The following is an 18,360-nucleotide window of genomic DNA, read 5'->3' as shown; positions in this document are numbered from 1 at the left end:
ATTTCTTTTTTAATGTATGCTTAATAGTCTTCTACCCAAAGCTGTACTCTAAATATGAAATAAGTCAGACATCATGAAATAGAAAAGCATTTCCACTTTACAAAATCCAAAACAGAAGTTTAACAGCCAACCATTTCCACCAATTAAAAAAACCCCATATTTCTGTGAAAATCAGAACATGCAAATTACAATAAAATAAAAATCAGTTCAAGAAGAGCACCCTTCTAACATGCTAATGTATTTCTTCAACTTTTCAGGTATTTCAGTATACATTTTAAATTAATGAAGTTATATTCCTTATACTAACTTGCTCTACCAACATCAGTAACTTGCTGAGACCCTGAGGGACAGAGCTAAGGCAGAAAGAAGTTGGTGACTGACTGTAAGCTGGAAAAGGCAGACATACTCCCGTTTGATTAGGTCTGAAAAATCTCTAGAGCTATTACTGGGTGGCATCAGGCGTTCAGCATGGAGTCACCTCTTGACCGAGAACAAAGACAAGCTGGCAGCTGCTTGCCATTCATATCTGCCAAAAAAAAGCTGAAGGGGAATAGCTTAAGGAAAAAAAAATCTGATAAACCGTTGCAAGTCATAAGAGAACAACAGTCTGATTCTAAGTGCTAGTAAGCTGATAATCTAAATCAGAATTTTACAGAGAGCCATCTTGAGAAAAATAAGCAGAACTGGAAGACAAACTACAGAATAAAAGTCCAACATGTAAATTGAAACTACAGCACTAGAAGCCATCACCTTCAATAATAAAAGCTTTCATTTCTACCCTAATTCTAACACACCTATGTGAAAGGAGGCTGGTAATACTTCCTCTGATACTTCCTCTTTCCTATCAGCATGAACAAGCCTCACACTCTAACCAAGACTTTGAAATGCTTGTCCTTAAGAACAAAATTAATTCACATTACTGCGAAAGATTAATTTGAGCTCTAATTTCTATATTAATCCTTTCCAGTCAAGATACTGCTGCCCATGTATCTTCTCCACAAGAATCCACAACAGCAGTGTATCAGTATATTACAGATAATGTAGTATGACATACAAAAAGCATCTTCAAGCTGAGGGTTTTCCACATGCTACATTATGCTGGCCCATGCTCATCAGACTTGAAAAGACTCAAATATTTACTTTTGACTTTGCCTTTCAAGTCTAAAGCTAGGGCATCTACAAACCATGCTTTTGCACAAAAGTGCTGTACAAATATGGAAGTACTTATGATCATTTCAGCAAATCAGTAAATGCACCGTGCTCCCTGTCAGTAGCAAAGATGCTCAGCAGGCTGCTCTCACCTCCATGAGAGTCTGGAGGAAGGGGAGGCAACAAAGCAGCTGTTCAGTGAGGTGGGAGCCCATTTTGTTACTTTTAGAAAAGCAGATTTCTTAGACTACAAAAGCCACTCATCAGGATAAGCAGCCAATCAGCTCAGTGGAACAAATAGGTAGGCAATACTTTCTTCAGTTCACGTACAATGAAGGCTGCATATTTTCTTGTTGAAGAAAACAGTCAATGATTTTCCAGAAAAACAGCTAATTCTGTAAAGCTAGTTTACAACACACTAAGGGTGATGACCTTTCAAGTCAATTCTGTGTTAACAGTCACCTAACACATCAAAGTAAGTCTCTCCATTCATTCTTGCATTTTTCCCAGGTTTACACGCTACATTTTACATGTAGGTAACACACCTTTGCTTGCTTCCATATAGTAATGTTGCTCTTCAAATTGCAGTAAAAATAAAACCCAAGATAATGCTCTTGTGCTTATATTACATTACGTTAAAGCTGTTCAGACACAGCTCTCTTTGCCCAGTATAATTTTGATAAGCCAAGTAACTTTAGACCCTATTATCTTTTGATGATAAGATTTAGTTCTATACTAAACCCAGACCCATGAGAGACATTCCCCTCAAAGAAAGTGTCTGCCTAACGACTTGAATTTATTTTAGAAGAAAAAATTCAGCAAGTTATGACATCTCAAGCATTGTCAAAGCAAACCCAAACCCCTGCTGAGATGTATTTTCCATCTCCTTTTATCAAAGAGACAGCAGTTAGAAAGTAAAAAAGGCATATTTACTTACATCAATGGAAATGCAAAAAATGGAAGTGTCATTGTCAGCCTTGCTGTCCATTCGTCAGGAAGACACCACAAATATACAATTAAGCATGTAATAAGATAAAGAACTGAGGAGTAGAGAAGAAGCCTTCCAACCCATAGTTTCTGTAGTCTCTGATTTTTTTCTCTAAATTCTTCTAATCTCTTTATATCCTGCAAATAAACAGGGTTCAGCCTTATTAGTGCAATTAGTAAGTGGTTTTACTAAGCTGCCTTTAAATATTTACAAAAATCAGCCCTATCAGTTTGATTACAAAAGTCAAGCAGCTTTTTGATAAATGACAATATTTGCCCAAAAATAACTTTCATAGCATAAATACTCCACTCTAATAAAGTTGTCCTATGGGCCACTTGCACCTTATTAGCAATTGGTAAGAAAAGTTAAAAATCAGTACTTTTTCACATTTGTAATGCATTAGTATATTTGGGGTAAGTGAAAAATACGAGTATCTTATGAATGGCAGTCTTTACTATCACATAAGTCACTACTAACCATTCTCAGCATTCTAAAGCTTTCATCAGGTACCTGTGGAATTTTAAATGACTCTCAGACTTTTCTACTAACATGGCAAATTGCTGGAACCTCTCCATCATTTCACTTGTTTTCCTTTCAGTACTTTCCTCACATCAAGAGTGAAATTCTGAACATCTGTATGATGCTTCTGGTATATTAATAAGCAAATGAGCAATGCTCTGCTATGTTAAACATTTTGACTGTATTTCGAGTGACAACAGAAGTACTCACACTTTCATTAAAAGGAAAACAAAAATATCAACAGCATATTTCAAAACAGTTAATTTCCTCACTGAGTACAGACATCTATCACAAATGCTGGTGAAAAATCACAATCGATTACTCAACAATCTATCCAGTTATTCTGCCCCTGACCTTACTTATTCCACTTACTAGAGTTACAACTTCTACACATAAAACCATACATTGGAGCTTTTCTAATCAACTTGATGAATGGAACTCTGCACTAGCGACATTTTCCATTACACGGGACTTCAACCACTAGTTATAACTGAATTGTGTAATCAAGGCAGCTTCATATTCATTCCCATTTAAGGATCCCTAAATAAATGTTTGCTCTGTAGTTTCTCACTATCTATTATACAGTATAGGTATTCTTTAAATGGCTAAACAGTAAGGGGAAAAAAGATAACAATTCTTCTGATATGCAGAATCTCTACTACTAGAATAATTACCAAAATAATTTTAAATTTCACAAGAATATTTTACCTAATGTGAGAGAAATACATGGCCAGCAAACAGGAAGTATATTTCTAAACAAAAAATCAAACAAAACACCAAAAAGCAAACACATACCTTATCTATTTTTTCTAATACTTCTACAGTGGAAGGCTTTGCCTGCTTACAAGGGAAAGAACAAAGATATTAATCTTACTTTAAAAACTCAGTATTTTGAGGATTACTGTACATTAACAGTTTCCTAACAAAAAGACATATTCATAATGAATTAATAAATTATCTACTTTCCATAAAGGTAAGAAGTTTTCTTTACATAAAGGTAAGAAGTTTTCCTACTTTATTGTGACAAATAGAAGGGACCATAATGAATCACTGTTTTACAGCTGGCATTACTCTTAACTGAAGGCTCCTCTCCTACATCACAGAAACTGAAAACCTCTAATGCATCTACAGTGATAATGAATGTGTGGGTGGAAAGTAAAACAAGAACAGAATTGATGAGTGGCAGAAATAGGCAAAACACAGAGGATATAGAGAGGAAGCCCTAACCTGAGTACTCCAGCTTTTTACAACCATTCATTCCATAAAAGGACACATGGTGTAAATAAATCATAAGCAACTGCAAATAAGGGTTGTCACCACCAGTAAACTCCCAGTAGCAGCAACTGGAAATTCACCTTCTAGGAATCTTTCCTAATTTCTGAGAATTATCAAGCCACAATCCTTCCCCACCCTTCACATCACAAATACAAAAACCACAGCTCACAGTGCATCACCCTGCAAGTGCGTTTCTATTATATAAAACTGAAATTCCACCTAAAGTTTCACCTTTAATGGAGTTTTGTACAGAAGGCTCTGGAGTCAATTGCTAATAAGCAAAGGCAAACCTAGACTCAACCAACTCACACCCGTCAGGAGAGGAGTCTAAAACCTCATGCCTCTTCTTCCTCATAAACTCAGCACAGCACTCAACAACCAATAAAAGCAGATAGGAAGGCAGACTTGTACAGGAGTAAGTAGCTACCAAATCATTTGTTACAACAGCCAGAAATGTATTCTGCACATACCCATTTTTACCTAGGTCACCAACCTTTCATATCACAGATGCTGCGGTTTCTAATCCAGTGATGCACCACAGAAGTATTTAGATTAACAGAAAGAATTACAACTGTATTTTTTTAAGTTAACCAAGCTAGTGCCAGACTGGTACTGCAGAGTAAATGAAGACCAACAGCAGAGTTTTGCAGCTTAGTGATTTAGGCAAGAATACTTTTGGTCATGATATCTCACTACTGGAGTTTTAAGTGACATATCCACAAGAGTTTAGCATTACCATTCAGCCAGCATTAATAGTCAGCATATTCTAGATACTCCCATCTTCTAGACTAAAGGTTATTACATTGTTACACAATGCTACTTACCCTCCATCTTGAAATTAATGCACCCATCTTCTATTTTGGACAAATGCTGGCAGAGCTATCAATCTTCTACAAGAATTCACAGCTAGAAATAAAGCATTAAGCATTTATGAGCAATCTAACAACGCAATCAAAGATTCGCAAATTCATTCCAACATCTTAAGAAATCAAAATATTGTATAAAGCCATTGTCTAGCTATCTACCTATGTGTTATTTTTAAATTCAGTTTTCTGATTCACAGGCCATCCTGTAAGTCAGTTGATCAGCTCAGACGTGGCCCAAGTTATTTTTATTTTGGAAATACTTAACCAGAGGGGAGTTCTCAAAAACACAGGCACAAATGAACTACAAGAAGAGTCACCAAAATACTCCAGCAGAAAAACAATTTTAAAAATGTAGTATTGGGTATTCGGCATGATACTGATTTCCAGTTATTTCCTCTGCTGCCCCTAGGGATAACTCAGTATAGCTTTTTAGCTGTCACTCTAAGCCTTCAGCATTAATATCCTTCAGTTCATGAGAAAATTTCTCAAATAAATCTATTTCCTTTTCATGCATTCATCAACAGGAACATGCTGGATAGGACTGTTGTTCTTTTGTGTGCTCAGTTTTAAGTTCAAAGAACCAGTTTCAGAGATTTCATTTGCTATACAAAAGCACTACATTGGCAGATCCTCCCTGCACAACTCAGTCATCAGCACATCAAATGACTCTAAAACAGTTCCAAAGGGGCAAGAGCAGCTCCCCTCACCCTACACAACCTAGAACCCAAGAACAACATGAACTTGATGATCTGAGTCTAAGCTCCTGAACCAAAATTGTAGCAATTTTCCATCAGATTGAACCTTAGGATGGCAGACTTTCTCTCCAGTCATTTAACATACAAGTTTCTTACCTATTGAACAAAAAAAGCAATCAGGTCAAAACAACCCTGACAGTAAACTAATGCTCAATCCCAACCAGAGCTCAAACCTTTCTCATTCGGGAATGAAACACTAACATTTCTTAAAACAAAGCACAGATCTAGCTAGACAGAAATGTAAGTGATCATCCTCTTGTTCATTAAGTTTCCTCTGGCCAAAAATGGAAATATGCATCTCAATCCAAATTTGTTTTCAAATTGTCTGAGGCCGTTAGAACAATTTAATATGCACAGGATGTGCATTGCTACTGTAGTCTGGAAATGTCTTCACCTTTTAAGAAAGCCAAGGGCTTCAGAAATATAGGCCCTACTGGTTTCACAAACCAATCCTTAAAGACAAGGAAATCCATATTGGAAATGCCATGAAAATGAAGCTAGAACAGATGGGCAAATTAGCTCCACTGCTGACAAATTAGTAGCACAAAGGGGTGAGATGTAGAAAAGCAATTACCCCTTGGACTCCAACAAATTCTCAAAATAATCACTACTGCAGCAACTCACCTCAGTAAAACAGCGCTCTTTTTTTTTTTTAACACACAGTCTAACACCAAGAATTTTACACAACTGTGACATTACAAATACAGGTGACTTTTTGCACAAGTACTGCAGCAGATCTGAGCCTACACTTTCTCCCCAGATATTTCTGCAGACATGGATGGCTTTCATATTGTTTTGCACTAAAGATCCTGTGTCAAACAGCCAATTGAGACGTCTGTAAAGCCAGCACAAGGCTCCCAAATCTAGCTTGTCTCCCTAGCATTGCCACTGCCATTAGGAGCAATGGTAGCTCAGTTGTGGACATAGAGAGAGATAGAGATGCTCACATGGCCCTTGTGTGTGCCATTTTCCTTCAAACCATAGTCCAAGAACCTCTCCACTAGAAGTGTTACAGGATCTTTTGGGAACAAATTATCCATGAGCTACTGGTGACTCTGACCGACATCAATAACACATTCACAGTGCTATTGCTACACAAGGTTTTTTTAAATATCTGGCAAATGCTTGGAAGAGAAACAGGTCCGACAAGTGTCACTATGCATGTGATTTTACAGGAGCTGTGATGATGACAGGCTTTACAGATGCTGCTTTGCAAGTCTGTAATACTACCAAAACCCTTCCCCAAAGAGGCATTAAGGGATTAGGGCCACTAGATTCACATTTACAGTTTAGTCACTGAATCCTCAGTGAGGAGATGGAAAATTTTCTGTGATTATGATGGAGTGCCTTTGACATTTACCTTCTTCCCCTCTCCTCTTCTTGACATGACAACACAAATTGTCTTCCACTGTTTCAAACTCTCCTCCTTCCTCCTTACCTGCCACTCCACATACCCACCACTAATATCCTACTATTCATGGCCAGAGGTCATCCACAAGTTGCTTCCATCCAAAATGATTGCATAGGACTTTTCCCTTCTGAAGTGCTGCACTCTAGCACAGAGCTGTGCATTTCACCGACTAAGCAGTAGTGCAGCTGGACTTATTTCCACACACATTATCACTGACGTAATACACAGGTAAGATACCTGCAACATGTCCTAGGCTTAAAACAGACTAAAGAAGCATTAAAAACACTGAACAGAGCGGCTTATGAAAACACTACTACCAATTTCATTACCTGACTCTCTCAAAAATATTTATAGCAGCTCCTCTACTCCCAAAACATTTAAGTAATTTATCAAAAAGCAGGAGTTCCAGAATAAGTGACCAGAGCAGAAAAGCTTCTCTTTTGAAAGAGACATAAATACACTAAGCCATCCACGCCCATTCACCCAGGTGGAGAAAATAGCTTCATGATCTCATTACACTTTTATCAAGTTAGTCTCAAATTTCAAGCTTGTTAATATTTTAAAGATTAAAAGTTCTCCAAAAACTCTGTCTCCCAAGTAAATTTTAATAACTGACATGCTGAAACTCCAGACAGAATATCAAGAGAAGACAAAGTACAAGGGAAAAAAAAAAAAAAAACAAAAGGGGTTAGACACTTGTAATCAAGGCCTTATATACAGACATAGAGACCTCTCCCCTAAAGGAATGGACAATACTTTTGAAATAGATCTGTTTTGCAAACTTTGTGATTCCACTTTATGTAAGTATTTTTAGGTATTTACCATCACAAAGAACAGAAGTTCTACCTTTCAAATTGAATCTCCACTTCTGCTCACAGTTCGCTCACATTTTACTGACCTCAGAAACTTCCACTGGGACCATAAAAAGTTTCTCCAGCTGAGTGCCGTGGACAAGGAAACAAGCAAAAGCAAACCAGGAGCATCACCCAACATCTACTTCTGGTCTGTCCTAGGACGCCTTAGCTACAACAAAATATTAAACTTTCTTCCATTTAAACTTCATTTTCGGCTGTTTCCATCTGGAAGCATTCCACAGAGGTCCTATGCTTTACAGAGCTTTAATTAAAAGGGCGAATTAGTTCCCATACGGGCTGCACGGCGACGGAGCTGAGGGTGGGTCAGGCGCTCTTTTTTGACACCCACCCCCTCCCAGGCGGGGAGCGGCCAGCGCCGGGCCCGGCGAGCAGGGCGGGCCTCCCTCGGCAGAGGTCAGCGGAGCCCCCGGCTCCCGGCCCGCCAGCCGGGACCGCCGCACGGCGCCGCCGCTGCCCCGCCTCCGGGCAGGGCGCCCTTCCCGCAGTCAGGGGCTCCCTCCTCAAGGCTGCCCCGCGGCCGGGAGGGAGCACCTGCCGCTCCGCTTCCTGCCTCGGGGCCGGTGCCTGAGTGCTGTTATGGGGAGCGCCGGGCGCCCCTCTCCCGCCACCCCGCGCCCCCCTCTCTCACCGCGGGGCCGCTCGGGGCCGGGCCGGGCCGCGCATCCTCCCCCGCCATCACGTACCTGCCGCGGGCCGGGCCGCGCATCCCACCCGCCGCCAACGCCGCCGCAGGAGGAGCGCGGCGCCCGGGCGCTGCTCCCACCAGGCCCCGCGCGGGCGCGGCAGCCAATCAGCGCCTCGGTGCCGCGGGGCGCGCTGGAGCGGGGCGGGGCCGGTCCGTGCTGCGGGCGGCGGCCGCGGGCGGCGGGCGGTGCGCGGTGCTATGCTCCCCTCCGCTCTGTACGGTGCCGTACTCGGCCGGACCGCATCGCAACGCTCCGGATCGGACCCGACCGTGCCGTGACGTGCCGTGCGCCCCTCCCGCCGCGCCTGGGGCCCGGCCCCGGCGGTGTCCCGGGCGGCTCTGCGCAGCCAAATCGAAGTGGGGCGGGTATCGGAAGGCGCTCACCGCCGGCGGGGCCGGGGGCGCCAAGCCAGTCTTCCTGCGGCTCTCGCTGATTCCTGTTACTGAAAATAAAGGTGTTTTAGTGCAAAACACGGGGAACGTGAGGGTCAGCCTGTGTTGTCGAGGTTTGCAGGCCTGAGGACGCTGGTGTTCAGCCAATGAAGCAGCGCTGACAGAGAGGCGCCGTGCTGGATGAGTGTTCTGCAGGCAGGCGCCGAGTGTCTTCAGGGTCACAGCAGAGGGCCGCTCTCACCGTCACCTTCGTTCCAGTCGGCATGTGTTGAATATCTTTGGAGGGAAGCAGAACTCTGAATTTTCTTTAAATCTCATCTCTGTAATATCAATGTCCTCTCCCTTGGTGCTGTACTTTCATCAGCTTTCTTAGGTCGCTGACACCCATTCCGTGCCTCATGCCGGCAGGACACAAGAACAGAGAATAAATACTTGCTCTGTTTGCACTTTCTGGCATGTCCTGTTCAGAAGTTTTACCACTACAGTAACACAAGTGTATGTGCATAGATGTGGAAGAAAGTCCTTCAAAGTACAGTAGTAAAAATTACTATGCAAAAACATTTGCAGTAAAAATTCCTATGCAAAAGCTGTACATCTTCAGCTGACCCTGCATTCTTGAACTTATATGTAACAGTGCATCATAATACAGCCTATCAATGCTGGGTTTCTTCAAGTTGTGGTAGGTTGACCCTGGTCAGGAGGTAAACACCCACACAATCTCCTGTTCTGCCCCCTCAGGAAGATGGGGGGAACACTAGGGAAAGTCAGAAAGTTCATTGATAGGGTTAAAGGAGTTTAATAAGCGAATGAAAGGAAAAAAAAAAAAGTGATGCAAAGGAAATAACTAACCACCGCCCACAAACAGACTGATGCCCAGCAAGTCTTCCAGCAGATGATTATTCTGGAAGACAACCCTCCCCCCCCCACCCACCCCCACTTTCTTATTCTGCAATCCCAGTTTTATTGCTGAGCATAACATTATGTGGTATGGAATATCCGCTTGGCCAGTTTGGGTGTGCTGTCCTGGCTGTTTCCCCTCGCAAAATTCTTGCCTAACCCCAGCCTACTCTCTCAGGGAGCCGAGCATGAGAAAAGGTAAAGCCTCGATGGCGTGCAAGCCTGTTCAGCAATGGCCAAAACATTGCTGTGTCAGCAGTGCTGCTCTAGTCACAGAATACAAAACACACCAGCATATAGGCTGCTGTGAAGCAAATTACTTCATCCCAGCCAGACCCCGTACATAGACTCAAAATGACTAGGCAAAGCTTTTAGGCCAGGAGAGAACAAAAGATATCCCACCGCCTATCCAGGCAACACAATCAGCTTCAAGCTTTAAGTGGTAGAGCTGCTGAGTCTGATCATCTGCAGGCATTCATTCTTAGTCTGAACATTGGGAAGTTGATCCTTTTAGTTCCCACCAGTGTTCAGTGTGAATCTTGCTGCCTTACATGGTTACATTAGCAGATAAGCAGTAACTTTAACTGTGAATCATGGTTTAGAACTGGCTTCAAGACACTTCATTCAAATCAAAATAATGGTGGTCAGTAGAGAGCCACTGACTACTGGAAATACTCTGCTATCGATTACAGAGGTCACCTACATATACAGCTTCATTTTTCTCATTGAGGCTTAGACTGTTCCTGCCTTTCTGTGTGGAAAAAAGAGTCAGTGACTGAGCCTCTCCTACTCTTCAGGCTGCACTCTAGAGCCACTTCTACTTAAATCCTTGTAACAATGACAATCACTTTGCTGAGGGGATATCTTTCTTTTTTTGTTTCAGATCAATTGTCCACTTCTGACTTTGATACCTCAAAGTAAGGTGTTGCTGGAGGGAGGCTGATTTAAATCTTCATTTTTAAGCTAACACATTGAAGTGTGCTGACATCTTTTCCATGGTCTAGTATCATACCCACTTGAAATAAACGCAGATAATGAAGATGCCATGTTTAAAGGCATTTGGAAATGCTGCAGGCAATACTAGTGTCTCCAAAAATCTGCTGCATTTTTTTTGCCTTTTTTTCTTTTTTCCAGAAATGTCATAAATACTTTCAAGTCACAACAAAATTGATTCATGGTTCAGGGCTGAACCAGAATTGTGAAGGAGATCCCAAACTCTACTTCTGTCCTTGGGACCTTTTACAGAGTTGTTTTTTATGCAGGCCTCTGCCATGAAGGTTCAAATCAGTGCTACTCAGTTGTGGATCTCTGTAACTGGTAGCTTTAAAAAAGTATTGTTAGCTCCCATTACTGAACCTTACATGCAGATAAGCCTCTCAGCTGGGTGATGTTATGCTATAGCATGCAGCTCCCTGTTTGCTTAAGCACCAAGATCTACCTAAAAAAAAGAAAGTATGCCCAAGTAGATGCTGAGGATAATAAAACTGAGTATAAAAACATAACTTTGAATCAGCCGGCTTAAAATTTTCATTAATCTGGTTCAAAACTGCCCCCTACAGAGTATTTAAAACTCTTAAATAGATTCCCTTGAAAATCTTTCATTATCAGTGGGTTTACTGTTTAACCTGACTTTGCATAACAACTCTAGCAGCAGAGTACATCTTCAGAATTTTCCCCAGCGTCATAGGCAGCATTTAGCACTTTCCGTCCCTCTATATGCAGAACACTGAACAATCAACTTATTTTAAAAATCAAACAATAAGCTTCTTTTTAAATGTTTTGGTTTTGCACCCTAAGACTGCTATTGAGAAGAGTTTTTCCATGGTAACACTTGTAGCATTCCTATATTTTATCAATATATGTAGCCTAGTAGTCAAATTTATTTTTCTAAATAGGTATATGGGTCTGTACATCATTTGGAAAATGCTGTCTGCTTAAGAGATTCTTAGTGTTGCCAAATTGAGGTTTCTTATTTAAAACGGACCCTTTTGGACTCCCCTGGCTGGTGAGGCCATGTGGATGCTGGGGAATTTTAGATGGGGAAGCAGAATCTTTGTTTACACTGCCAGTGGAGATGTGATTGTAGCAAATGAAGGTGTATATATAGCTTAAAGATCATGAACTTCACTACCTATACCACTAGGACTATACACTGTGCTATCTCACCATTTTTTTCACATCCCAGTTATTGGGAATTAGGTGTTGCTGTACATTGCATTGCTCAGGTTGAACCTGGGGTACTGTGCCCCGGTTACTTGGGCTGCCTTGGCCATTCTGTGCTCATTGCCATACGCAACCAGGGACTCCTGGAGAGCACAGCTTCACTCCAGGCCACTTCCTCATGCCCTGGGGGCACCTTAGTGATTAAAGCAAGCCCAAGGTGTTAGAGACACAATCCAGGCTCTCCTCAGCTCTGCTCTCCACCTGCAAACCCACTCTACCACCACTGGTGGTATAAAGGTGGTGCCAGCTTTGGGTGGCTGCAGCATCCTGACATACCATCCTCAGTGGAGGTTACCACAGCCAGTGGTGTTAGTGGACACCAAAATGTAATCTGGTCAACAATAGACCACATGTCTTGAGGCCTGGAATCTGTTTTCTCTGCATCTTGAACAGAAGGAGTGCTTGCTGGTATTTTATAAATGACACACATTTTTGAATGTTCTATGTAATTCAGCTTTGGGAAAAATATAATTTTGTTTATGTATGTTTTATTTCTAATATATTTGGAAAAGCAATATAGGAAGAAATTCTTTTTTACCAATGCAAAGAAATACATACACAATTCAAAACACATATGCAATTCTTAACATTTTTGTCTTTAGTTAAAAAAAAGCCTCTACTTATCTCTTAACTGATTTGTCTGGTTATGATGGCTCCAGACTATTTTCTTGTCTTGTTTTGTTGCAAGTCCCAGTTATGACTGGGGCTGTGAAAAGAGCAAGAGAAAATTGTTTATATTACAAGGGACAGATAGAGCCCTAGTAGAGGGAATTGTTGAGCTGGAAGGAGTTGAGGCCTGAAGGCAGATAAAAATTGGTAGCTGCAAGAAAGCTTAAAATTGGACTAACCAAATCTATTGTGTTCAATTTTTTACATTCAAATAATTTCAGAGCATACAAAAAATCTGGAACTCCTAAGCGGGGTTGACTTCAGTGACATATTTTGACAAGATGTGCTTTACAACAAGAGCACTGGGAAAGATATCCTAGTTTTGATTTAATTTTTCGTGTGTAATAGTATATGCTTCTTTTGATGTTCTGATCCGACTGAGTAGTTGGAGTATTCAGATGTCTGTATTCTCACAGTTGCCTCCAGGTCCCTGAGCCTTTTGATATTTCATCACTTAGGGCATTTGGATGCTTCATCACTTTCATTAAGTCCTTTGCATCTGACTCTTGCCAGAAAATTATTACCTCAAAAAGAAATATATAATCCAGCAGGTCAAAAGGTGTAAAATCAAGTGAAAGGCTCAAATAAAAATCTCTTAACAGTTTACAGCACACAGTCATCAGAAAGAGCCAAGATCAACTTTTCCACTTCATGAAGTATTCTTGTTGTGATTAAGACCTTTGCTTTTAGTTAATAATACTGCTATTAGTACTACTACTTACTTTTGTTATTGCCATGGCAACTGTTACTGTTGCTGTTACTGTTGGTATTGTTACATAACAATTAATGACTATGTAGTTAGCTATTATTACAATTGTTACCATTATTATTTCTGTGGTTATTTCACTGATTATTGCTGTGTCACAAATGTAAACAGTTAAAAGCCTTTAATTAATTAATTAATTAATTAATTTGTGTCTTAAACCTCTTGGTTTTTACTCTTTTATATACTTGGAAGGCAGTCAAGCTTAAAGCAGAAATGAGAGTCTCTTCTAAATTTGAGTACTATACATCTCTGACAATATGTTTAGGAACATGGTTAAACTTTGGATTATTTTTGTGGCACAATGAATTAGGGCAAGTGATTTCTTATGAAATATTGGAGTGAATGAGTTCTGCCATTAGGATCTCATGAACAAACAGAAGCCTACTGTGAAATTGTCACATGAGAAGCAGGAAGATGGTTTTGCCTGTGTTTGAGATAAGTCATGCTTCCGATCACGTATGAAATTTTAGAAGCAGTTATTACATACGTAGAAGTACCTTCCCTTCCATGATGGGCATGACTTCAAGCTTCTGACCCTTTAATGCCTATAATGAGTAAGTTATGCTTACAGTTATAAAAAATACTATATAAACAATAACTCAATGTTCTGTTAAAATAAACATACCAAATCAGTATTACCTAGTTTCCAAATTAAAGCGTGATTATTGTTGCTAAAAGTATTTGATCTGTACTAATACCTAAGTCAGTTACATTTCTTGCTTGCTGAAGAAGTTTGCTCTTTAAACAAATTAGAGTTCTGATCCAACAAGATTCCTCCTATTTAATAAACATGTGAGTACATCCTTAAATTTTATTGCCATCTATTTCCTTGAAGCTAAATGAAATAAAGAATACTTTCCAAAAGCCTTTTTAATATGGTGTGCCTACTGGGCAAAGTTGAAACTACCCCAACAAAATAAGGGCCAAATTATGAAGTAATTTGAATTAAACTTCTGTTAACCTTAAAAGGATTTTTACTTAAGAATAATGGAATTTGGAATCATGTGAATGTGATTCGAGGGGTAAATGAGAATGTGCTGTTGTTACCACAGCAAGCCTTCTTTCCAGGGCACTGTGTGTGTGTGTGTAGAGCACAGGCAAGAGCAAGGAGAGTGTCCCATTTCTGCTCAACCTGACTGCATTTTAATGCTTTCCTATTAGTCAAGCTGGAGGAGACAGGCAATGAGAAGGAAAGTTCTAATTAGTACATATATTTTGCTTTTGATAACCGCTCAAATGGTAGATAGAACATTACCTACTCTGAATGCATTTCATACATACTACTGATTGTTACAAGAGCTTACTTTAATGAAGTATTAAATTTACATATAAAATTGTTTTCAGTAAAGTATGAAGAACTGGATCTGCTAATAAGCCTCGTTCTGGTTGGAAACCAAACGGAACCAAGAGTCCCAGAATGCCAGAAATAGGACAATAAATATTTCTGGCACAATTTCAAAGGTGCATAATGCCAGACACAGACATGTAAAAGTAATGGCAAGCGCTGCACAGATTATAAAAGAAATAAAATCACAGTTCGTAATTCATATAATCATGTTAAATAGCAGGCTTATAAACCAATTCTTATAATAAAATCCACATGCAAAAGTATCTGTGATTTCATTCAGTAAAAGATGACAAATATTAGGGCTCCCCTTGAAAGCAAATATATATATCTTGCAAGCTGAAGGACAATGAACAGTTGCTTTGTGTTCATATTTAATGGTATAAACTCTGCTAGTCTTTTCACACATGATTTTCAAATAACTTTTCAAGGAATGTGAAATTTGCAAGTGTTCAGAATTCTGGAACATATTGCAGCTACTGAGTATCCTATACTACAACTACTACTGCTTCAAGTTTAGATAATTTAAGATCTGAAACTTGTTTCATGTCATGTGCAAAACTCCCAGGGAAAATGATGTTCTCATAGTATGTCATACTAATAAATGTCTGAAACAGAGCTTGAATTAATTGCATTGGAAGGATGTTCAAAATATTCCCTTTCTCAAAATGAATTTATTTCATTAAATGCATTTAGAAGATGGACAAAAAACAGAACGTCTACTGTAATCACTCCAAAAACTTCAAATGATAGTATTCAGAATCATTTTAAGCCTCCTTTGGCTACATAAGGGTGCTTAGATAAAATTCATGCATCTTGAATTTTAAAAACACACTTGAGAACTGGCATTTCAGAGGAGTGTGTGTCAGGGTTTCATTGCACATTTTCGGGGTACTCTGCACATTCTAGTTGTAAGCTGGCCCATAATCGACCAATGAAAAGCAAGGCAAATGAGTCAAAGGTAAAATGCAGATGAGATGTGGGGAAAGAGAAGAATTTGGCATAAAACTTTAGAGGTTTAGGCAAAGTAAACCAGAATAAGATGCATTAGAAAAGGTTGATTTTCCAGCAGAAGCAGCACATCAATTTGAGTCCTGTTGAGAATAAAGGGAGTTCTTAGAAAATGCAAATAGCATATAGTGAAGTCTAGGACTTTTGTTTTGGGGCAAAATATATTTTTTGTTATATCTGGCTTATTTTATTAAGTGATATACGTGTATCAATACTAGACCAGTTCTTTCATGCCAGAAAATCAGAAAAAAAATGCAGTAATACATTTTTAGTTTGTCGGTTACTTAAATTCTTTATGAGGAATAGTAGTTTCACACATTCATTTAATTATCTTCGCTTTAAGACAGATAGGTGCTAATCTCAAACCTATTAACCTAAAGTACAATGAAAACTTAGTTACTCTCATTGTTAGCTGCCTATCTTAGCAACTTCAAATCCACACAAGCTCCCTTCATTTTCATAGGAGCTCTAACACCACAGTACACTGAGAAGACCCGTGAAAAATAGTATCTGGCACGTTGATAATTAAATAATATTGTCTTATTGATGTCTTCCTGATGGATGCTTTTTGTTTCTTTCCCTATAAATAAGCTATATACAGTTTGGTGCCTTCTCTGTTTCATGCTTGAATGACCTTTGACTAGCAAATTAGATCCTAGGATTCCTGGGAGCTCCCACCGCACAGTTACACCCCTCCTATTTTATAATGTAGTAAATTATACCTCTCTGATATATGCATTGACAAATAATAGGCTTTCCTATTTGAATTGTTTCCTTACTCTCTGATTTACCAAGAAAACTTTCAGAAAGGCTTCAGGCAGGGTACTTCAAGGGATCTGATTTTCAGCGAGTGCTAACTGTCTAACCTTTGAAAATCAAGGGGGTTTAAATGTCAAGAGAAGAGGAATTCGTTCATACTTGCTAAGTATTTTTTTAATCTTGACCTACGCAACTTCCTATTTTTTCCTTATTTTAAAGAAAATAACTTCTGAGGCATGTAAATTATTTTCCCTTTTTGTTATAATACAGCTTAAAATTAAAAGTCAAAATAAATCATTAAATTATTGCTGAGAAAAGTGCAGGCACCACACATATTTCTAACAATCTATAAATGCATTCCTACAAAGTTGTTTATTGGATAAGTCTGGCCATAAATTGGCCAGGACACAGAACTTTATATGAAAAGAGCAGAACATTGAACAAAAACATTATATGTCCATGGTATTAGATTTAAAGTAAAGTAACCACAAACTCCTAAACATGAATCCCAAAACTCACAATCTTTATAATGAAAGAAAAAGACCACATCATATAACTGTCTTAGCCAGGCAATTCAGCATTTAACTTGTTTATTTTTTCAGTTAAACAAAATCCAAATATCTCCGGGGAAGACAATGCTAATAACAAACACAACCACATAAGCTTTGTATATGAAGTTCAATTTTAGCCTTAGTAGGGCCTATCAAATTGGAAATTGTAGTAAAAAGCCAGTAAAACTTAATCAAATTCTATCACACAGATAGACTGGGCATTTTGGTTTTACCCAGTTTGCTCCAGAATTTCTGGTCTACTCCTGAGTCCTGAAATGCTTGCATATTCCTTTGATAATAATCTTAATTTTGCAAATAATTTACCATATCCTTAGTAAGGAAATTCTATCTTATTAGAATAAATCCTGCTTAATGAGCCCATTAGAGAAAATGAAGTGTATTTGCCCATTTTTTTTTTCTGGTGATAATAAGAGTTTTCTTGAATATGTGATTCCCTACTGGTATAGCTGTTGTTGATTTCCCTAAGAAAAGGAGCGGTCTGCTCATGGAATAGCCACCTGCAGCTTACTGGTTTTAAAACTCTGCTGAAGACAGTTCTTTAGCAGAAAAGGTGTATGCATTAATTAATTAATTAATTAATTAGTATATCTCTATAATATTGATGGCACATAATTTCTATATAGCTATAATAATTCTTTTCTTTTTCACACTGTGCTTAAGTGCTTTTATTATGCTGGCATCATCTTTTGTTCTTTTACACATGCTTTCCTCAATTTAGAAGTTATGCTTTCTCTATTCTTTGAGGGTTGCATGGAATTTTACCCTAATCTTTCATCAGTTATAGTGGGATACTTTATCTGTACTTCTGCAGAACTTGTTAGGGTTCTACACAGTGGTGGGGGTCCACTCCTAATGCAGGACTGAATCCTGATAATTCCATGATGCACATCTTCTTAATTATTTGACAGTTTTAATCTATTCTTTCAACTCTTACCCCTCATGGTGTTTGAAGACTAGCAGAGTTGAAGGATGGCATATGCTTTTATCTTTGCTGCTGCATTATCTGAACTGTGCATTGGTCTAGGAGATTGTCCCATCCATCTAATTTTGTAACACCTATTGCCTTCCAAAGCAACAGCTTGTGTTGGGTGTCAGAGTGAAGAAATTCCAGAGATTCTGACTTTTAGGAGTGGACTACTTGAAGCATTAAATGGAGTCACTTAGAACAGAAAATGTTAAACATGTCAAAAATGGAAGACTCC

The 18,360-nt window shown here is 39.2% G+C and overlaps 1 protein-coding gene across 5 annotated transcripts in view; it reads right to left on the bottom strand.

Annotated features, from left to right (window-relative positions):
- LNPK (lunapark, ER junction formation factor) overlaps nucleotides 1-8,606 on the bottom strand; it is a 49,864-nt gene extending 41,258 nt beyond the window's left edge. For 3 of the 5 annotated variants that reach the window (XR_010722122.1, XR_010722121.1, XM_066189883.1), the window contains exons 1-4: nucleotides 8,522-8,606; nucleotides 4,756-4,837; nucleotides 3,452-3,496; nucleotides 2,087-2,274 (exon numbers count right to left, since the gene is read on the bottom strand). Coding sequence is in view for 3 of the 5 variants with exons in the window: in XM_066189883.1 (XP_066045980.1) it covers nucleotides 2,087-2,274; nucleotides 3,452-3,496; nucleotides 4,756-4,782 (260 nt within the window). In the remaining 2 variants the exon portion in view is untranslated. Of the gene's footprint in view, nucleotides 1-2,086; nucleotides 2,275-3,451; nucleotides 3,497-4,755; nucleotides 4,838-8,466 lie in introns of all 5 variants that reach the window. The other 2 variants (XM_066189886.1, XM_066189884.1) reach the window with 2 other exon arrangements.
- Nucleotides 8,607-18,360: the final 9,754 nt, after the last annotated feature.

The sequence above is a fragment of the Chamaea fasciata genome, unplaced genomic scaffold (genome assembly GCF_029207755.1).
Source record: "Chamaea fasciata isolate MVZ Bird 193981 ecotype frontalis unplaced genomic scaffold, bChaFas1.0.hap1 SCAF_8, whole genome shotgun sequence".
Classification (NCBI taxonomy): Eukaryota; Metazoa; Chordata; class Aves; order Passeriformes; family Sylviidae; genus Chamaea; species Chamaea fasciata.
Note: the sequence above shows the minus strand (reverse complement) of the source record. Positions and strands in the feature narration are given on the sequence as shown.